General features: G+C 58.7%; 1 protein-coding gene and 1 pseudogene across 5 annotated transcripts; one reads left to right on the top strand and one right to left on the bottom strand.

Moving 5' to 3' along the window:
- The first annotated feature begins 1,726 nt into the window (after nt 1–1,726).
- LRCOL1 (leucine rich colipase like 1) lies at nt 1,727–5,324 on the top strand. 5 transcript variants are annotated; one of them, XR_004278133.1, is made up of 5 exons: nt 1,727–2,044; nt 3,438–3,563; nt 3,709–3,790; nt 4,006–4,537; nt 5,142–5,324. XR_004278133.1 is itself a non-coding variant. In XM_032310888.1 (5 exons), the coding sequence occupies exons 1-5, from the start codon at nt 1,958–1,960 to the stop codon at nt 5,142–5,144; spliced, it is 465 nt and encodes a 154-aa protein (XP_032166779.1). In that variant the 5' UTR covers nt 1,730–1,957; the 3' UTR covers nt 5,145–5,324. The 5 variants fall into 5 exon arrangements, 4 of the variants coding, with proteins under 4 accessions (XP_032166777.1, XP_032166778.1, XP_032166779.1 ...); XM_032310888.1 differs by having other exon boundaries at nt 1,730–2,044; nt 3,665–3,790; nt 4,006–4,128; XM_032310886.1 differs by having other exon boundaries at nt 4,006–5,324.
- A 6,407-nt stretch (nt 5,325–11,731) lies between these two features.
- On the bottom strand, nt 11,732–13,135 carry LOC116572125 (annotated as a pseudogene).
- Between the last annotated feature and the right edge of the window lie 5,937 nt (nt 13,136–19,072).

Here is a 19,072-nt window from a genome sequence, read left to right as displayed (position 1 = left end):
TGGGGTTGGGGGGGCACCTACTCCTGCACTCGTGGGGCTCCTGCACCTGTGGGGCTTTGGGACACATGTTGGGATTTGAGGCCTCGGTGTCAGAATGCTCCCCAGAGGCTCTGACCTCTGGAAGACACCAGAAAGAACTGATGGACTCCGGGTGGTGCTATAGGATGATGGAATGTTCTGGAACTAGAAAGAGGACATGGTCACACAACATTAAGGACGTACTAGATCGGGGTGCCTGGGGGGCTCAGTCGGTTGAGGGCCCGACTCTTAGTTTTGGCTCCGGTCATGGTCTTAGGGTCGTGAGATGGAGCCCAGCTCAGCGGGCGGTCTGCTGGGGAGTTTCTCTTCCTCTGCTCCTTCCCCCACGTGGGCTCCCGTGGCCGCTCGCTCTAAAATAAATATTTTAGGGGCACCTGGGTGGCTCAGTGGGTTAAGTCTCTGCCTTTGTCTCAGGTCATGATCTCAGGGTCCTGGGCATGATCTCAGGGGCCTGTCTCTCTGCCTACTTCTTCTTCTTTTTTTTTTTTAAATATTTTATTTATTTATTTGACAGATCACAAGTAGGCAGAGAGGCAGGCAGAGAGAGAGGAAGAGAAGCAGGCCCCCTGCCGAGCAGAGAGCCCGATGTGGGACTCCATCCCAGGACCCTGGGATCATGACCTGAGCTGAAGGCAGAGGCTTAACCCACTGAGCCACCCAGGTGCCTGTCTCTGCCTACTTCTGATCTCTGTCAAATAAATAAAATTTTTAAGATAAATCTTTTTTAAAAGTGTGCTAAAGACCACTGAATTGCTTACTTTATTATTTAATTTTTTTAAAAAGAATGTATTTATTTGAGAGAGAGCAAGAGAACACAAGCAGGGCAGCAGCAGGCAGAGCCAGAGGGAGAAGCAGACTCCCTGCTGAGCTGGAACCCGACACGGGACTCAATCCCAGAACACTGAGATTATGACCTGAGCCGAAGGCAGATGCCCAACAAATTGAGCCACCGAGGCACCCCAAGAGCAAAGGGGCAAAATTGGAGGCCAAGCTGTCAGCTTTATGAATAGCGAGCCAAATAACCCCGTTAGGGTGGTGGCAGCTCAGGCTAGATCTGAGGCTGACCTGGACCTCCTGGCCATCCCTCCTGGATCCAGGCCGGGAGAGTCACCTGTGCCCTGCAGCTGCTGCAGGCGCTCCACCCCAGCGTGGGGACAGGGACAGCTGGGGCCCGGGTGTCCTGCCCAGCCCAGGGAGACAGGAGCTGGACTGGCAGGGGCTGAGCAGTGAGGGACCCACGGGAGCTCTCTAGCAGCAGAGAGGCTCCTGTTTAACTCAGGCACCAGTGTTCCCCAGAGAAAGGGGTGTTGAGAATTCATTTTCCACTCAGTGCTAAACAGAGATTTGCCATCAAGCTGTAGAAGATACTTGGAGGAACCTTAAATGAGTTTTAGGGAGTGAAGGAAGCGGGTCTGGAAGGGCTGCTTTGTAGGGTTCCGACTCAGCACACTGGGGGAAAGGCACAGGACAGGCCCTAAGAAGATCCCCTCAAAGATCTGTGTCTGCCAGGGTTTCCTGGGCAAGGAGGAACTTGTGGAGCCCAGGGGTTTTAGGGCAGTGGAAACACTGTTGTGCTAATCTGGTGGCATATGTCCAACCCCAGAATTTCCAGCACAAGCAGCTTCCCCTGTGGTTGTAACAATGTATCACCGTCAGCTGACCCTCCCTGGCAACCCCGCCCACACCGGTTAATAAGAGGACACAGGCGGGGGAAGCGGGGCTGCAGAAGAACTCTCTGTACTTGATGCACGATTTTTCTGGAAGCCTAAAGCTGCTCTAGAAAATAATAATTAGTTATTAATTAAAAAAATTCTACTTTGCAAAGGCAAGATTGGGACGGAGGGCAGGAAGCAGGTGCCCACGCAGGTGCTGTGGGGGCAGGGATGGCCGTCTGGGGCGTCCACAAACCACAAGCCCAATGGCGTGCACCGGGCGTCTGCTGCTGCTCTTACTGCTACCCATGAGCATGGCCTGGAAGTCCAAGAGCTTGTTCCTGTTCAATAAGGTCAGCGGACACCCCGTGGCACTGCGCCCGCGGACGTGGCCTCATGCGGGCTCTCTGGGAATCCGGGCTCCTTTCTTGCAGTGTCTGCCCCCACGAGCCTGGTCTGGGGGCTGGAAAGGAGGGTGCCTGGGAGCATATCCTCCTCCCCAGCCCTGGGGCCCCCAGGATGGCTGATTCTGGTGCCCAGGACCCCAACACCAAATCCAGGCCAGATGGCAGCACGGTGGGGGTGGGTTGGGGGCCGAGAAAGCGTCTCTGCTGGGAGGGATGTGGGCAACGTGAGAGTGCCTGCGCTGCCTCTTCACCCCCCTAGGGCACCAGTCCCTCCACGTCCACAGCACCCACTGCATGGCAGGCAGCCCGCGGGAGGCCGGGGCTTCGGGGCCCCACATGAGGCAGGGGAGCTTGAGGCAGGGGAGCTTGGGTCCTGGAGCCTGGCGCTGGGTCATGGCCCAGGAGCGACCTCAGTGCCCCAGGCCAGGAGTGAGCTTCCCCATCTGGCCGCTTCTCACCTGAAAAGCCACCTCGCTGGGCTCCAGGCCCTGGTCCCCAGGTGCCTTCCGAGCTTCCGTTTTATTAAGATCTTCAAAACCAAACCAAATAGAAGTTTGCAGTGTGTGAACGCCAGCGAGTGAGTCTCTAGTGTGGAGGCATCAGCCACCCTGTGCTCCGTTCCTCTGGCCCTGCTGGGGGGCGCCCCGCACTCCGCCGGCTCTGACTAGCCCTGGGTGGGGCTCTGCCCTGCCCCTCCCTCCCCGGGGGCGGGGGGCGCGGCTGGGGTCTCCCGGGAGACGGGGGTGGGGGGGGAATCTCACCCCCAACAGCCCCCGGCCTCGGGAAGGCAGGCGGGAGTCAGCGTGTTTCCTTTAGTTTGGAAAATATACCTATTTTTCATAAAAAGTTGCTCTTTATGTTAACACGGGACAGGGAGCCTATTTTTAAATAGGTTTCCGCATAAACATGTAAAACTTCTAAAGTCGTTAGCAAGAACCCACACTGACACCAGCTTTGAGCGCCTTAGTAAGTTTTTGAGTTTGCAGAGGAACTTTGAGACCTGAAGTTTGAAAACTTGGATCAAAGGCCTGGGGAGCAGGTGGCCTTCAGGGGGTGGATGGGACCCGGGCCACAGCTCCAGGCGGACTCTGTGACCCCCGAGGAGGCACCTGTGCCTGTGCCTCGGTTTACCCTGCTGTCCACGTGGCTCACGACAGGCACGGACGACGTCAGCTCCCTTCCTCTCCCTGTCCTCTGGCTCCCTCTCACCCCATCGGCCACCGAACCCGCCAGGTCGGGAATATTCCAGGAAACCTGAAGGGGCGCAGAAAGAAGGGGTGGGTGTTCGGAGACGGGGAAGCCCTGGCGGGCGGCCGCGAGACGGTGCCCGGCTTTGCAGAGGACGGGAGAAGCGTGCAACGACCACTCCGAGTGCCAGAGCCGCTGCTGCGTCCCCAACAGCCCGAACCCGCAGGCCTTCTGCGCCGCCAAGACCCTCTTCCTCCAGTGCGTGCCCTGGCGGAAGGTGCGAGCGGGCAGGGGGGCGGCGCGAGGGGCGGGGCGAGCAGGGCCGCGGGCGGCGGGGGAGGGGCCGGTGGGGAGCGCCGGCGCTCGGTGTCCCCGCAGCCCAACAGGGACCAGTGCTCTGACCACGCCGAGTGCCGCAGCAGCTGCTGCGTCACCAACAGCGCCAGCTCGCAGACGTTCTGCAGGCCCCGGGGCATCTTCCTGCAGTGCACGCCTTGGCGCAGGGTGAGGGGCGCGGCGGGGCGCGGCGGGGGGCGCGGCCGGGGGGGGGGGGCGCGGCGGGTGGCGGCGGGTGGCGCGGCGGGGCGCGCGGCGGGGGGCGCGGCGGGGGGCGGGGCGGGGGCGCGGCGGGTGGCGCGGCGGGTGGCGGGGCGGGGGCGCGGCGGGGGCGCGGCGGGGGCGCGGCGGGGGCCGGAGCCGAGCCCGCTCTGCGCCCGCAGCCCGACGGCGCCCGCTGCGGCCACCACCGGGAGTGCCGGAGCCAGTGCTGCATCGCGCTCAGCGAGGTCAGCTGTCCCCGCTGTGTCCGCCGGAGCGGCCTCCTGGCGCAGTGCCTGCCCTTGGTGAGCGCCCGGCCCCGGGAGGGGCTTCCCGCGGCGCCCGAGGTCGGCGGCCCGCGAGGGGGCCCGGGTCTCCACACCCGCGGGGCGCCCCCTTCCGGGAGGGGCTGACGCCGGCGGCCTCCGGGTCCGTTTTCCTTAACCGGAAAGGAAAGAGGCCCTGGGGGGACCGGGCCCCGCGGTCAGGGTCCCAGTGGGAAGCAGGTGCCGCGCGCCTGGTGAAGGGCCATTAGCTGCGGGGCTGCGGGGCTGCGCGGTGGGCCCCGAGCGGGGGCAGCATCAGGATTCACAGCCGTGGGACTGAGGAAGGGCGGCCGCGGGAGGAGGACAACGGCCCCGCGCTCTCCTTCCCTCCGCTCCTTTTGGACCCTTGGGAGAGCGGAACAGTAACCCTCAAGCCGCAAGGACAGGGGTCAGCCTCCTAGGGCACAAGACCTGCGCCCCTGCCCTGCAGACGGGTCGTGGGGCGGGCGCACATGGGACCTGGACAGACGGAGACCAGGGTGGGGGTGGCGGACAGAGTGGTGGGCGGGAGACGGAGATGGGGGGACGGATATGGGGACGGATATGGGGACGGAGGTGGGGAGTCAGAGACAGTGAAGGCCTGAGGGGTGGGTGCCGGAGACAAGGGAGCGGGAGCTCGGAGAAGGGTGGGGGCCACAGCAACTGGAGTCGGGCTGGGGGCTGCGGGAGCACACGGGGGTGCAGTGTTGTGTGGGTGTTCAGGCACCTGGCTTGAGGCTGGGATCGGTAACTTTTTTCTGATCGTAAAGGGGTCTCTGTCTCCGAGGTAAGGACCAAATTCTTGAACACATAACCCCATCTCGCCAGGTGCGGTGCCATCGGCTCCTCGAGGAGCCCCGGGCACAGCGGGTGCTCACGGAAACGTGTTCCCTGCTGGGCTCCCACGGCTGCCCTGGCCGCAGGCGAGCTGATGGCCGGGGGGCGGGGGCGGAGAGCTGTGAGGCACCTGTCTCCCCCGTGCATGTGGCACTTTCTCTCACTTGGTCCTTCAGTGACAGGGGAGCTTGGCTCTCGGGTCCACGCTGCTCTCTCCCGGCTGTGAGGACCTGCAGGCGGCAGACGCGGCTGTCCCTTCTCCCAGCGGGGAGCTCCTGAGGCTGACGGTGCGCGTGTCCGGGGACAAACTGCGGCTCCCAGAACCTTCCCACCAATAAACACCTGCTGACTCACCCGGCGTGTTTTGTCGCATCCATTTTTGTTTTCAGACAACAAAGGGAAAACCAATGTGGAGCCGTGGCGTAGTGGCACCCGTTGGGTCACGTACGAGGCTGCCTTCCGGAGGATGCGAGACTAGTCAGAGATCGAGTCTCACTGGGGAAGGGAAAGAGCCAGAGCTGGAGCCGCAGCGTTTACGACACGGGGCGGAGCCCCTCCCCATGCACAAACGCCTCTTGTCCTTGCAAGTAGAGACAGTCGGTCAGTCCGTCCAAACTGAAAAGGGGCCGCCAGGAGCAGCTGGGAGCTGAGGTCGCCCTGGAGGGGCTCCCACTTCCTTGGGTCACTCGTCCTTCCGTCCTTCCTGCTCTGGCCCCTGGTCGGGACAGGTGCCCTGGCTGATTAGAGCCTATCCGCCCAGTGGCCGCTCGCCGTTGCCAGGGCTCAGCACCGCAGCCGCCCGGATGACGATCTTCTGGGGTCTCCACCACCACACCTGCTGACACTAGGCTTCTTTTCTGGGCTTCATGAAAAATAATTTCCTCCTCCTGTCCGTCCTCCCTCGCTCTTCCTCTCCCTCCTCCTTATCTTGAGCTAAGATGATCCCCGCAGAGAAAGGAAAAGCCTTGCTTCTCTCCCAGTAAGAACAGCTCAGGTAAGCCACAAATCATAGTTAAAAAACAAAAAACAAAACAAACAAACAAAAAACGGAAGGAACAGATCTGAATGTAAAATATAAGATCTAAAGCATTTAGAAGAAAAATAGGGTAGAGTGTGTGGGTGGCACAGTCCGTTGAGTGTCTCTTAGTTTCTGCTCAGGTCATGATCTCGTGATTGTGCGAGGAGCCCCCAAGATTCCTGCTGCTTTGCACTCACTAGGGAATCTGCTAGAGATTCTCTCCCTCTGCCCCTCCTCTCTCTCTCTCTCAAACAAAAAAAATAAATCTTAAAAAAAAAAATAGGCTATTTTCTTGACTTTGGATTCAGCAGAGTTCTTTGATGTGGCCACATGTCCCTCATAAGAGAAAAAGTAGATAAACCACTAACATAAGAATTTCTGTTCTATCACAGGCACTTTTTAAAAAAAAAAAAAGATTTTATTTATTTATTTTTAAAATATTTTTCTAAAAGATTTTATTTATTTATTTATTTATCTGTTTGACAGAGACACAAGTAGGCAGAGAGGCAGGCAGAGAGAGGAGGAAGCAGGCTCCCCGCTGAGCAGAGAGCCTGACGCGGGGCTCGATCCCAGCACCCCGGGACCATGACCCGAGCTGAAGGCAGAGGCCTCAACCCACGGAGCCACCCAGGCGCCCCATAAAAAAATGTTTTATTTTTTAATTGTTATGTAATCTCTGCACCCAAGGTGGGGTTCGAACTCACAACCCCAAGGTCAAGCATCACATGCTCTACCCACCAAGCCAGCCAGGCACCCCTAGGGTTGACACTGTTAAGAGAATGAACACATCTAACAAAGAACTTGTATCCAGAATACATAAAAACTCTTGGAACTTAACAGTTACTAAACAACCCGGTCAGAAAGTAGACGAAAGTCTTGCACGCATAGTTCACCAACGAGACCAAGAGGTGGTAGAGAAGTGTGTGACGTGTTGGCTGTCACTCACCAGCTGTCAGAGCAGACGGTGGAATGCCTGGGACACTCCTGCCCCCACTGCTTATGCCAGATTCATGGGGACACCCACATCCGGGACCCAAGTCACTTTTCCACACCTGTATTTCTAGCAGCTAAACATAGTTCCTAAATCGTTTCACCCAAAGGACAAGTTCCCTTTTAGGATTTGGAAGAGATTTCTGTCTTTATTTTTATTTTTTTTAAATTAAAGGAAATACCATTTAAAAAAAAAAAAGATTTCATTTGAGAAAGCATGAGCAGAGAGGGGGGAAGCAGACTCCCCACTGAGCAGGGATCCCCACGTGGGGCTCAATCTCAGGACCCAGGATCATGACCTGAGCCAAAGGCAGACGCTTCACCGACTGAGTCACCCAGGTGCCCCAGGATTTCTGCTGCAGCTCAGAACGAGCCAGGAGCTTAGGACCAAGGGGAAGGCCTGGACCTGAAACAGGGGCCCTTAGGTAGAGCCCAGGCCTCTGAGCAGGCTTCTGGGGGAGCAGGTCTGCTGCCAACACCCCTGACCCTGGGGAACACAGGCAGGGTGGCCATGCAGCCATCTTGGCGCGGGTGCAGTTGGAGACCCACAGACCGTGGGCCTAGTGCGCGTGCACAGGGTGCCGCAGGCAGGGCCGGCCGGGACCTAGAGGGGCAGCCGGTGCTCAGAGACGCTTGGCGTCGACAGATCCAAGCCGCATGCGGCCCCTGAAGCTGGGGCTGGACAATCCGCACTGCTGGGCAGCGAGGTCCAGGGGGAGGGCCGGGCTCCTTTGCTGGAGAGGCCCGGGACCCCGGCGGCAGGCCGTCCACGGGGCTGGGGGTGTTCAATGTACCGCCTCAAGGACCCTCCCAGGCTGGGGGTCCTTCCACTCCGAGGCCGGTCAGATGCTCTGGGGCGGACCCGGAGATTCACCGGGCCACCAGGTGGGCTGGAGAGGGGCAGAGCGCGCAGTGCAGGCCGCGCAGGAGACAGCCTGGGCTCCCAGGACAGTGACAGGGTGAGTGCCAGGCCCGCGTGAGCCCCCCAGGTCAGGGGAGCCCGGGGTCTGGAACACAGGCTGACGGGCAAGGTCGGGACAAGGAGCAGACCCGTGTGCCCCCGTGTCTGCCCAAGTCCGAGCCCAAACCGCACAGATGCACGTGTGTCCCCTGAGGCCTGTGGGGTTTCGGGGCCGCGAATGCTCACAGATGGTCTGTGTCCTCCTGGCTTTCATGTTAATGATACACTGAGCAGGTATCTCCCACGAACAACGGTTTTGAGTTTATCATTCAATAACACACCCAGTCTCGTGCTGGATTCCTGTCCGGGTGTGGGGAGCAGGAAGGAGAAAGCTCAGATACCGCAGAGGGGTTTACTGGAATCAGAGCGCGACCTCCGCTAGCCGAGGTCTGACCTCCAGTGGCCAGAGTGAGATTTCGGTGACGTGGAGCTGGTGTCCTGCGGAAGCTGGTGTCCCGGGGAGGCTGGTGTCCCGGGGAGGCCGGTTGTCCTTCCCCGTGGGGTCTTTGCGGGGCTTTCTCCCCTGCCTGTGAGGGGCCCCACCAGCGGGGGAATCCGGGTCAGCAAGCTGTGGCCTTGCCCTCACCGACACGGTCGCACAGCTCTCCAGCTCGGGGCAGTCCTGGTCCCCGGAGTCGCCTTGTCCTATTCCTTCTTCCTATGTCTGCACTGATGAGCCCCCAGCGGGACCTGCAGCCGCTGAGCTGTGGAGCTCCTGGGGGCGGGGGGGGGGGGGACAGAGGAGAGGAAGCCGTCCTGCGCCGCGGGCTGCGTTCTCGTGGCAAAACAACAGCCTTTTCCTCGCAGCGAGGGGGTGCGTGCGGGATCCTGGCCCGGCAGCACACAGCCATCCGGCCCACGAATGCACACTGGGACCTAGGGCCCCGCACAAATTCAAGTTCTCAGAAGTGTCGGTCTGCCCTGCAGGTCTGCGTCACCCGGAGTCTTGACCACCAACAATCCTACTTTGTGTGCGGTTTCCTGTGAGGCACGTTCTCCGAACCGCACTTCCATGACAGCGCAGGGGACTAGGTCCCGGCTGTGATCAGCACGAGCACAGCACGACACCCTAACGTGCTACCATATCCGGTCGCTGAACGGGCCACAGGTCGGCCTCTTAAATGCCCCGTGGCTTCCTTGACGCCGTGTTTCCGAGGGAAGGTCATGGACAGGAGGCTCCGGGGGCCCTAGCCTGCACAGCACCATCGGGCCTGCCTTCCCCTGCCGTGACGCCAGCTTCCGGGCTCTCGTGATATTAGAGAAGGCGCGTGTTTGTTCCCCGGTCAGCGCCTGCAAGGTCTCCACCACCGGGGCTTCCCACTGTCTTTATGTGTCTAGTGCACGACTGACGTTTATGTGGTGAATTTCTGCAAGCCCAGTGTGACATAGTCTGGCTGTTTTAACAGTTCCTTCGTCCTCGCTGACCTCAAGAAATAGCATTTCCTTCTCATGTCACACATGTCATGTCACACCCAGCCCATGACATTGGGTCCTTTTTTCTGTTTGGATTCCAGTGGGTCAGCCTTGGCTCGGCACGTAGTACAGTTTCTGTGTGTGCGGAGGTGGCCGAGGTGACATGGAGGCCGTGTTCACGGGTCCTTCTCCTGCAGCACAGCTGGAGGGGTTCTGGTCCATTCCAGCGGCTTCTCCTTCGGAACGTGTTTCCCTTATGCCAAAGGAGGCTCTCTGTGGTACATCAGGGGACATCAGGGAACTGCACAAGTGAGGCGACCAGTGACCTCTTTCCTCCTGGAAGCGCCCATTGTCTAATTTCAGTTTCCCAAGGAATCACGACACGAGGGTGTGTGGCGTCTCCTTCACTTCCGGCCGGGCTGTCTGGGCTCCCAGAACCAGGACCTCCCCGAGATCATAGCTGCTCTAGGAGCGTTCCCTGAACCGGCCCGTCTTCCCGCAGCAGGTGTCAGTCTACAGTCAGAGGAAGAGCGTCCGTGTTGTTTTTGTCCAGTCTGTTGTTATTTCTGGTCATTTCTCCCAATGGCTTCGTGTTGAATTTCCATTGCCCTGTTTGCTTCTGTTGGAAATTCATTTCTGTTCTATGCCACGGCACTAGTTTTGTCCATTGTGGCCAACGATGACCAAGCCTCCGGGGCGTGTGTGTGAGATCGAGACTGCTTGGTCTTTCCATATTGAAAACTCCACGTGATTTGATGGGTTTGGAATTGGCTGCAATGGAACCTTCTACCGGTCCCACAAGGACCTGTAAGGGTCTCCTGCCTGTCAGAGAACCGGCTTCTGGCATAGGGCGTGAGGTGGGCATAAATGAGAGGACTCAGCCCGTTTGGGGGATGGACATCTGTCTAGAAAGTCCTGCCTATTAAGTTTCGATCAGAGGCTGTGATCGCCGCTCCTAGTACCATCGAGGGAGGATGTATCAGGAGCGAATCCCTTATTGCTGGGGTGGGAATCTGTGCTGGGAGACTGAAGGTCGACATGGGCCACCAAGGAGGACGTGTGTTACGTGCCAAGATCCCACGTGTGCTGTGTTCGCAGTATAAGGGCCTCTTGCTTTATCTTTCTGAGATTTTTTTCTCACTTGGGTTTATCGCACAGCTGCTGTAAGTTACAACAAGTAGAAGAATATCGAGATGTGATGAAGTGATAACGCCCCCTCCCCCCCCACCGACCGCTCCCACCGCTTTGGGGAAAAATAGCGTAATTGCGAGGCTTGTGTGTACGAGGTTGTCCCTGTGCAGCTCGGGTTTCTTTTTTGTTCACATGTGACCTTCCCTGAAGTCAACAAAACTGTAACCACTGCATCAACTTCACAGTGTGGCTAAGCCATGTCTCGAAAGAGGTTCTCGGTTCTCTGGCTTTAGCCACTACAAGTAGTGGCTTGGGGAGAGATTCCCCAAAATGGAATATGAGTTAAAGAATTTTTTTTTTCATTTTAATAGGATCTACTGTCCAGTTACTATGCAAAAGGCAGAAACAATGTTTGCTCCTAGTAGCAAATCTCTGAACATCTGTTCCCCCCCAGCCTCACTAGGACTGGATGTTAACTGTTCATTTAGTTTTTTCCATCGCGGTGTAAGTGCAGTCATCAACCTCCATCGCCTGTTTCCCTGCCCCCACCCCTTCCCCTGTGGTAGCATCAGTTACCGGTCACCGTCAGTGCTCCCTACAGTTCAGAGTCTGTCTCTTGTTTTGTCTCTTTTTTCTCTTTGCTCATAGGTCTTGTTTAGTAAATTCCACATACAAGTGAAATCATGTGGTGTTTGTGTTTCTCTGACTGACTGACGTCACCTGGCATAATGCCCTCTTCTGTCTCTGAGCGCAACTGGCAAGATTGTCTTCCTTTTTATGGCCAAGTAATATTCCGTCACCGTCCTCCATCTGTCAGCCGATGGACACCTGGGCTCTTTCCACGATCGGGCCACTGGACACTGCTGTTCTGAGCACAGGGCGCACGTGTCCCTGTGAATTAGTGGTTTTGTGTTTGTGGGGTAAACACCCGGGAGTGCGGTTGCTGGGTTGTGGGGGAGCTCCATTCCTAGCTGCTGGTCCTCCATGCTGTTGTCCCGACTGGCCGCACCAGTTTGCCTTCCCGCGCACAGTGCGTGAGATTCCCCGTTTGTCCACATCCTCACAACCTTCGCTGTTTCCTGACTCGTCGATTTGAGCCCTCCTGACCGGTGTGCGCTGGTATCTCGTGCTGGTTTCCACTGAACTTCCCGGATAATGAGTGATTTTGAGCATCTTTTCGTGCGTCCGCGGGCCGTCTGTAGGTTTTCTGTGGAGAGGTGTCTGTTCATGTCTTCTGCCCATTTTTAATAGGATTATTCCTCCTTTGGGGTGTTGAGTTTTATAAATTCTTCATCTGTTTTGATTAGTAGCTCTTGGGTTCATTGGATACATCGTGTGCAGATGGCCTTTCCCATTCTGTAGGTTGCCTTCTAGTTGTGTGTGTGTGTGTGTGTGTGTGTGTGTGTGTGTTTGGCTTTGATCACGTCTTTATTCAAAATTGGTATCCAAAATTATTTGACTTCTATGAGCAAACGTTCAGTTCTTAGCTGGCTTCTCTGCAGAGGGTTTCTCTTCTGCAGGCTTCTTGTCAGCGGCTGATTTCTTGGTAGCTACAGCCTTTCTCCCCACCACAGGCTTCTCGCCTGGAACCACCTTCTCATCTGGTTTGGCTTCTAAGGCTGCCGCCGCCTTGCCCGTCCGGAGTTTGTGATTCTCGGCCCAGCGTACGGTCCCCGCGCAGGGTTTAGCTTCAACCCGATCCTCTGGTTCTCCCCTGGGCTCTTCCTCAGGACCTGGCGAGGACTCTTCTGGCCTGGTGCTCGGAGGGCTCTTTGGATCTCTGGACTTTTCAAGATTCTGCTAAGGCCTGTATTAAGCATCTCATGCACGGGAAGGTTGTAGTGACTCTTGAGGGAGGCAGCCTTCCGCCAAGCGCCGTACAGACCGTCTAACCTGCGGAACGCGCTTTCGGTCCAAAGGCAGAAATGTCCCACGTGCCCACCGGGAGCAAGTTCCAGAATGTTCAGTTTGCTTACAGTGAGTAAAGTAATTCCAGGATGTTTCTGAAGACCTCGATGACCCCGCTGTCCTCACAGTAGATGATGCAGGTCCCCGGCGCGATACGACGGCGCTTTCTCATTTTGCCCTTGCCGGCTCTCACTCGCCGGGAGGCGTAGACCTTCTTGATTTCGTTCCAGGCTTTAAGCCTCCTTGGTCTTCTTGTAGCCTTCGACTTTATCTTCGGCCACCAAAGGAAGTTCAGGAACTTCCTCAATACGAAGACCTTTAGACATGACCGGCCCTGGTAAGGCTGAGGCAGCCAGGGCAGAGCAGATGGCATATCGCCTCTGTGTCGTGCGCACTCTGCGATGCCAACAGCGCCAGGTTTTGGTGGGTGCAAACATGCGGCCCCCACGACCCCTGTTTCCAAAAGCACCCTGGCCAGAACGGTGAGTCCCACCGCCTCGAACTCTGGGCATTCGGGCCAGAGCTCTGCCAGTGCCCCAAGACTCAGCACTGGCTCGAGGACCTGCTGACTCACTGGCAGCACAAGGCTGTCTGCTGTTTTTGTGCAAGCTGATGTGAACGGAGTTCACAATATCCGGTCGAATGGGAGCCTTGGACACAGCAGGCAGAGTAACACTTTTGCCAGATGATTCCCGCTTTTCGGGGCACACAGATATCAATGGGCGAGCTCATGCCATCGCGGGGAGAGGAGAGAGCTGCGCTCTGGTTTTGGTGATGATTTCTTTTCCTGTCTAGAAGCTTTTTATTTTCATGGAATCCCACTAGTTCATTTTTGGCTTTGTGCCCTCCCCTCAGGAGATATGCCTAGAAAGAAGTCGCTGCGGCCAGTAAGAGGAGGCGACTGCCTGTGTTCTCCCCCGGGGTTGTCACGGTTTCCTTCTCACATTTCGGTTTTTCATCGACCGTGAATTTAATTCTGTACGTGCTGGAAGGAGGTGGGTCCGTTTCATTCTTTTGCATGTGGCTGTCCAGGTCCCCCCGAACCATTTGTCGAGGAGACTTCTCCCAGTGGAGAGTCACCCCTGCCTCGTCGGGGATCGGCAGTAGAGCGGGGGCCCATCTCCGGGCTCTGTGCTCTGTGCCACCGGGCTCGGTGTTCCTGGGCCAGGACCATGCTGTCGTGATGGTGACAGCTTTGTAACCGAGCTTGAAGTCTGGAGTTCTGACGCCACCAGCTGTGTTGTTGTTGTTTTTTTTCCCCCCAAGATTGCTTTACCTATTCAAGGTCTTTTGTAGTTCCCTGCAAATACTAGGGTTGATGGTTCTGGCTCTGTGGGACACGCTGGTGTTTGGATAGGAATTGCAGGAGGGTGTAGACAGCCTTGGGTGGTACTTCAACCGTTCCTCATATTCCGGCTCAGGAGCACGGAGGTCTCTCTCCGTGACTGTGTGGCCTTCTTGCCTTTCGTCGGTGTTTTATGGTTTTCACGGTATGGGTCTTGCATCTGTTTGGGTTAACTTATTCTTGGATGTTTTATATAGATTTTTGTGTGATTGAAAGTGGTTGTTGTTGTTTTAAGATTTTTAAAATTTATTATTTGACAGACAGAGATCACAAGTAGGCAGAGAGGCAGGCAGAGAGAGAGGGGGGGGGCAGGCTCCCCGCTGAGCAGAGAGCCCGATGCGGGACTCGATCCCAGGACCCTGAGATCATGACCTGAGCCGAAGGCAGCGGCTTAACCCACTGAGCCACCCAGGCGCCCCAAGTGGTATTGTTTCTTAATTTCATTTTCTGCTCCTTCATTATTGGTCTGTAGGAAAGCAACAGGTTTCTCCATATTGATTTTGTATCCTGAAGCTTCTCTGAACTCCTGTGTCAGTTCTAGTCACATTTTAGTGGAGTCTAAGGTGTCCCCTTTCTGTCAAAGTCTGGACATAGCGTCTGTGATCAATGGTTAATGATCTAATCAGGGGTTGATGGTCTGCAAGCTCCTTGGGAGCCTCCCAGAGGTGAAGTGAACCTCCCAGAGGTGATGTGAACCGGCCACTGCTCTGAGGACAGGGAGAGACCAAGGTAAGGGACAGGCCACAGCACATCGGTGGGCGGCGGTTTGAGAAGCAGCGGAACTCCCGTCCATGGCGTGTCCTGGGCAGCAGCGAGAGGAGGAGAGCCCCCACCCGCCTGCCCCCTCTTAGAGGCTTGTACTGAGGTCGCACCTGGGCTCACTCACGAGACTGTCCAGACGGTCTCAACGCCACGTCACAGTCTCATGGCCACATCCTGGGAGCAGCCTCTGGGAGTGGGGACAGCAGGGGAAACCCACATTCCAAGGAGGGGCAGGGGTGTGGAGCCTCTGAGTCCAGGTCACGGCAAGTGGTGGTCACGGCCTCTTCCTGACCGTTCCCGGCACCCACCCCTCGTGCCGGCTCTTACTGCCTCCCGTGAACCTCCGTTCTGCCGTGTCCCGAGGGGTCAGGAAGGGGTCTCCCGAGCCCGGAGGTGGCCCTGTGGCAGCTGTCCCGCTGTGCTGGAGACAGAGGCCACAGCAACGACACAGGTGCAGACAAGACAAAGCCCAGAACAAGACAACCGTTCCCCAGATGAGCAGCAGCGTTCCCCACCAAGACGGCCATGATCCCAACCACTGATTCCTGAAGTCCCCGAGGCCGGGGTCGGACCGCTCAGGGCGCTCCCCGCGTCCACGTGAGACCCGAGAAACGTGACACAGCAGCAGGCGTGTCAGGGAAGAACATACCACGTTCTGCCTGGATCATGACACAGGTGCCTCCTTGCGAGGCGGCAGGTGTCCGAGGCCACCGTGGTCTGGGGGACAGGGGACAGCTGTTCTCAGTGAAGACACACGGGTGTTCAGTAGGACAGACTGTTGGGCCATCGCTCAAGGCTCACGGGGTGAGTCCAGTCAGGGCCGCGAGGTCTGCAAACCGATGGAGGGAACGGAGTCTGCAGCCAGACGACCGCGCCGTCACAGTCGAGCATGTCCACCCGGCCTTCAGGAGAGGGAGCTTGTCGGCTGCCGTTCCCACGGGGCCGGTTCTCTCCCGGGGCCCAGGGGAGCCCCAGGGCACAGCGGCCCAACCACCCAGCTGGGAGCCACAACCAAAGGTTTGTGCCCCAAAACCTGGATTCCCACGGGGGCCGCCCACTAAAGACCGGGGTGGTGAGACCAGTCCCCCTGCCAACCAGTGACTGTCCCTGCATGTGACAGGACGGCCGCAGTCCCCGTGGTGTCATCCCAGGTTGCTGGTATAACTGGGCTGGTTTTGTTCAGAGTGACCTTTCTGTTCCCAGCAGAGGGGTGACTGGGTGTGCAAATGCCCTTAGCCCAGAGTAAGCCTCATAAACCCTTCCGATTCTGGGCATAGCCACCAGGACTCTGATGGAGTTCCTTCTAGAACCTTCCAGTGAGCGATTTGAGGGGCTGCCTTTATGGCGTGTTTGGCAGAAAAACAATACCCATGGCCGGTGTTAGGGACAGGCTGTTGGTCATATCAGATGAGCAGGGAGCTGTCCTCACTGAATGCCTTCCCCTACCCCTGGGGGGCGAGACCCTCCATCGCCAGCCTGAGCGGCTAGAGGGCAGCTGCCCACATACCCAGCAGTAGGACTGGTTTCCTCGCCGGGCACGGGATGGGGCCCCCGTGGGAAGGTACGACCTCCGGGTGCCCGTGCTGTGACTGGACACCACGGGACCGGCAGAGGCTCAGGTGAGGCGGACAGACAGGAGGAGGAGCTCTCATGGGGAGGTCGTCCCCTCCTACGGGAATGACCCTCGAGACCCGAACTCTAGACAGAGTGTGGCCGCATCTTTAGGAATCTGACCGCGCTGTGCACACCAACCATGTGGGCCCGGGAGGCAGCCCCGTCCGGCGTGAGGGGGGACTGTGGTGGGAGATGCCGGGTCGGGACCCCCACCTGCTCCCTCTTTCCCCGGTGCGTGTTCCGTGCGGGTGTGGCGTGTTTCACGGGTCCGAGGGCCGCGGGACGGTGGGATCCCAGGGCAGAATGCGTAGTTTCCCGTCACCTGGGGCTGGGAAGTGACTCGTGTACCCCGACGGGACTCCCCAGTGCCATTTCCGGTCCCTCGCTCCTGTCCCGGGTGTGCTGGGGCTCGCTGTCCTCAGCAGCGGAGCACGGTGACCCTCGGTGGGAGTCAGGGTGTCGACTGTGTCCTGCAACTTCCACGGGTTACAGACCCGGCAGCCTCAAAGGGCGTCCCGTCTGGCTTACTGCCCTGGGCCCCACAGCTGAGCGTTCAGACGCATCCAAGCCCGGCCAGGACTGCGGTCACGCGGCCAAGGTGGCTGGACCTGCGCGTGAGGGGTCTGCGGCCTCGTGTCCACTGTGCCCGAGGGTTTTGCCGACGTCAACCTTTGTTCTTCTTCGAGCTCTTTGAGGCGCGAGTCACGTTGAGGACTTTCTTGTCTCGGGGGAGGCCGGCGTGACGACAGACTCCCTCCGAGAACGCCTGCTCCTTCCCGAAGACAGCACGGTGTTTGTGCTCCCGGCGCTCTCCTGGGCTTCACGTCCAGGTTCCTGGACGGCACGTGCGTTGCTTGGTGGCGCGTCCTTAAGCCTCCGCGGGTCAGTGATTTTCCCTTGTTTCCTGGTCAGGGATTTCCGGTTTCATGAGGTCTGGAGAGACGGTCGATGAGACTCCGTTCTTCGATGTGCTGAGACTGTCTCGCGGCCCGGCCCGGGATCCACCGCTGCCAACACCCTGCGGCCTTGGCACGAACGTGTGTCCTGCGGTCGGGGACACGCGACTCTGCGTGTCTGTACGTCCCTCTGCACTCACGTGTCGTCAAGGCCATGTGTCGGTGTTCTGTCTGTACGATGTGCGCAGAGGTTGGTGGCGCGTCACAGCCTCTCCTGTCCCCGTGTCACCCGGGCCGCTCGCTCTCCGTCCGCTGGTGGCGCTAGAAACTGGCACTTGGTGCTTCTGCGCCGGGGCCGCAGGGGACCCAAACCGTCCTGCTCTCCGGTTGGACTAGCTAATGCCCTCCTGGGTCTCTGCTTACAGACCGCACGTCTGTGCTTCCGACAGAGGACGGCCACGAGGACTTCTTGCTTCCTTTGCAGAGATGTCTGTCTGTCCCTCACGGCTGGCCTGCGCGTCTGTAGGGCTGAAGCGAGTCTTCCGTGGGCTGCGGGTGGTGGGTCTCGCACTTTCGTCCCCCATCGCCTCGGGTCTGGGGCTTGAGGCCGCTCACACAGAAGGCCCGAGCGCTCTGCCCGCGCCTGCTGCCGCCGTAACTGCCCCCCAAGGCCTCCACAGCCGCCGGCCGGGAAGTGCCAGACTCGGGGCAGACCTGCGCCTGCGCGGCCCCGCGGGCCTGGGCCGGCCGGCCGGTTCCCGCAAAAGCCCTCGCCGCGGGTGGCCGAGCCCCAGCGTGTCCCCACGGCCTCGTGCTGACCCCCTCCGCGCCACGAGTCATGAGGTCGGTCAGGACGCCGACGCGGTGAGTCCCTCGCCTGTGACCGGTTTCACTGCCGTCCCCCGCAGCCTCACGCTGACCTCAGAAGGACGGACTTACTGCCGTTGGGGACGCTTGCGTTTCCGACGAGTGTCCTTCTGCCATTTGCTCACAGTCACAGCCTCTCCTGGGCGGCGGCAGGTCCGGCTCAGGCCGATGGGCTCCGCCACCTGCTGCGGGTCCAGGATGCGCCATTGGAGCGACGCGGAGCCCTGGGCCGCGGGCCGCCCCCCCCCCGGCACTCTGTTCGGATTTTGTCGCTGCCTCTGACCTGCACGGCCTCTGCTGAGAAAATTGGTGGCCTCTGGGGCTTCCCCTGAGGGCAACTAGTTGACTTTCTCCTGCTTTTTCATTTTTAAAGATTTTTATTGACTCATTTGGGAGGGAGAGCAGGGAGGGAGGCGGCGGCGGCTCCGCTCCGCCCGGGAACCCCCTGCGGCGCCGCTCGGACGCGGGCACCACGACTGGGCCCCAGGCAGCCGCGTAGCCGAGTCAGCGGGCGCCCCTCCTGCTGCCCGCGCGAGTCCCCAAACCTCCCCGCCCGGCTTCTCCGGGTTCTCTGTGCAGCCTGATCCCGGATCTCGGTCTCCTGCTCCGGGTCAGGGACGTTTGGGGACCGTATTCCTGAAGAAACTGTCCCGCACGTGTTAACTCCTCTCCTGGATCCCTGCGGCGAGAATGTGGGTGGACGTGATGTGGTCCCCGATCTCGTCGGACCCACACTCCGCTCATGTCCTCGCGTGTCCCGGCCGCCCCGACCCTGTCGTCCGGATGGCGGGTTCGTGCTCCCGCGTCCCCTGACCCGCCGACGCCCTCCACACAGCCGCCGTGTTCTCCGAAGCTCTGTCCCGTTCATCCCTCGGAGCATGTCGCGTCTCCGTTTTTTTTTTTTTTTTTTCTAGATTTTATTTATTTATTTAACAGACAGAGATCACAAGTAGACAGAGACACAGGCAGAGAGGAGGCAGAGAGGAGAAAGCAGGCCCTCTGCCAAGCAGAGAGCCCGATGCGGGGCTCGATCCCAGGACCCTGAGATCATGACCTGAGCCGAAGGCAGAGGCTTTAACCCACTGAGCCACCCAGGGGTCCATGGGGCTCTTGCTTCTTTGGGGATGTGACCTTCTTGGGTCCCTGTTAAGGCTGCTGAGACCCTGTAAGCGAGCGTCAGGCTGACACTTCCAAGGGGCGTT

Source organism: Mustela erminea, chromosome 13 (genome assembly GCF_009829155.1).
Source record: "Mustela erminea isolate mMusErm1 chromosome 13, mMusErm1.Pri, whole genome shotgun sequence".
Classification (NCBI taxonomy): domain Eukaryota; kingdom Metazoa; phylum Chordata; class Mammalia; order Carnivora; family Mustelidae; genus Mustela; species Mustela erminea.
The sequence above is the reverse complement of the archived record's forward strand: the minus strand, read 5'-3'. Positions and strand labels throughout refer to the sequence as shown.

Coding starts and splice junctions, on each gene's coding strand:
- LRCOL1 (XM_032310886.1), top strand. CDS start 1,958: ATGGCGTGCACCGGGCGTCTGCTGCTGCTCTTACTGCTACCCATGAGC. Junction 3,564..3,708: donor AGTGCGTGCCCTGGCGGAAG/GTGCGAGCGGGC, acceptor GTGCCGCAGCAG/CTGCTGCGTCACCAACAGCG. Junction 3,791..4,005: donor AGTGCACGCCTTGGCGCAGG/GTGAGGGGCGCG, acceptor CTGCGCCCGCAG/CCCGACGGCGCCCGCTGCGG.